The sequence below is a fragment of the Acanthisitta chloris genome, unplaced genomic scaffold, assembly GCF_000695815.1.
Source record: "Acanthisitta chloris isolate BGI_N310 unplaced genomic scaffold, ASM69581v1 scaffold15231, whole genome shotgun sequence".
NCBI lineage: Eukaryota > Metazoa > Chordata > Aves > Passeriformes > Acanthisittidae > Acanthisitta > Acanthisitta chloris.
In genome coordinates, this window is record NW_008656615.1 from 1386 (window position 1) to 2893 (window position 1508).

General features: G+C 58.6%; 1 protein-coding gene across 1 annotated transcript in view; it reads right to left on the reverse strand.

The window, feature by feature from the left end:
* HDGF (hepatoma-derived growth factor) overlaps positions 1-153 on the reverse strand; it is a 1014-nt gene extending 861 nt beyond the window's left edge. The window contains exon 1 of the mRNA XM_009084409.1: positions 83-153. Coding sequence (XP_009082657.1) covers positions 83-150 — 68 coding nt within the window. The 5' untranslated portion in view covers positions 151-153. The remainder of the gene's footprint in view (positions 1-82) is intronic.
* Between the last annotated feature and the right edge of the window lie 1355 nt (positions 154-1508).

The following is a 1508-nucleotide window of genomic DNA, read 5'->3' on the forward strand; positions in this document are numbered from 1 at the left end:
GTCTCACCTCTCTCCAAGCCCCCAGAGCTGCCCCATGGGGGGTGATCCTGTCAGCCCCTCCTTGGCTGCAGCTCCCACTCACGTTTCATGGGTCCCGAAGAAGAAGACTTGGTACTTGTTGGAGGAGGATTTGACTGCAGCTTCTGGCATCTCATCAATCTGTGTGACACAAAGGATGGGGTGAGAGGGAAGGATTACATCCCCTCCTTGGGGTCCTACCAACGAGCACAGCTCAGGGAGGGAGGAGAAAGAGATTCCTTGGGGATTCACCCACAGGCACAAAATGGTCAACGGAAGCAGTGACCATTTGTAGCCACTCAAGTGGCCGTGCCAACCAGAGTGAGGTCATGGGGGTCTCCTTCTCCCACCCACCCTGGTGTCCCATCACCAGGCACAGCCCAGGGAAGTGATTGCTTGGGAATTCACCCACCAGCTGGAGAAAGCACAGGTGAGAAATGGTGTGGGACAAGTGGCTGTGCCCACCAGAGAGAGGTCATGGGGGTATCCTCCCATCCCCTGGACATCCCTCCTGGTGTCCCATCACCAGGCACAGCCCAGGGAAATGATTCCTTGGGAATTCACCCACCAGCTGGAGATGGCACAGGCAAGAAATGGTCAAGGAACAAGTGCCTGTGCCCACTAGAGTGAAGTCATAGGCAACTCCATCCCCCAACCCCCTGGATATTCCTCTTGCTGTCCCATCACCAGGTACAGCCCAGGGCAGTGATTCCTTGGGAATTCACCCACCAGCTGGAGAAAGCACAGGTGAGAAATGGTGTGGGACAAGTGGCTGTGCCCACCAGAGTGAGGTCATAGGGTTCTCCTCCCCCCCCCTTGTCTTCTAGATCAGCTCAGACACACTCAGCACATTCAGGCACTGCCAGAGGTGTCACCTCCAGGGATTGTGATGCCTGGGGGGACACACCATCCTGCTGCTGGGACTCTCCTGGCTGGAATGGGGTCACTGGTCACCACAGGGTCACTGAGCAGCCAGTGCCAACCCCAGGGGCAGGTGCTGCTCCACAGAGCGTGAATAATCCCAAGGCGCCAAGCAGGAACAGAGCGAAAGCAACTCCAACTGCTTTTTATAGCAGCTAAAAATAACCCCCCCTGCAGCCACAGCCAGAAATTCCCTGAGAAAGCCTCCAAGGGAGGTGGAAGGAGCCGAAGGAGGATGCGGCTGGGGGTCTCAGGGAGGTGCCAGCACGTCACCACGTGGAAGGTGCCAGTGCCAGGGTGCTGGGTCCCATTCCCAGTGTCTGCTGACTCATGGCATGGCCTTCCCTAAGTCACCCTGACCCCCCCGGGGCACTGGGCCTCAGTTTCCCCAGCTGGCAGAGCCAGGACTGGGGCAGGGGACTGGGGACAGGGTGGCAATAACCCCACTGATCCCCTCCCACTGCTCCCCTAGTACCCCAATATCCCCACTGATCCCCTCCCAGTACCCCAATAACCCCACTGCCCCCCCAGCAGCCCAGGAACCCACTGATCCCCTCCCAGTGTCCCAC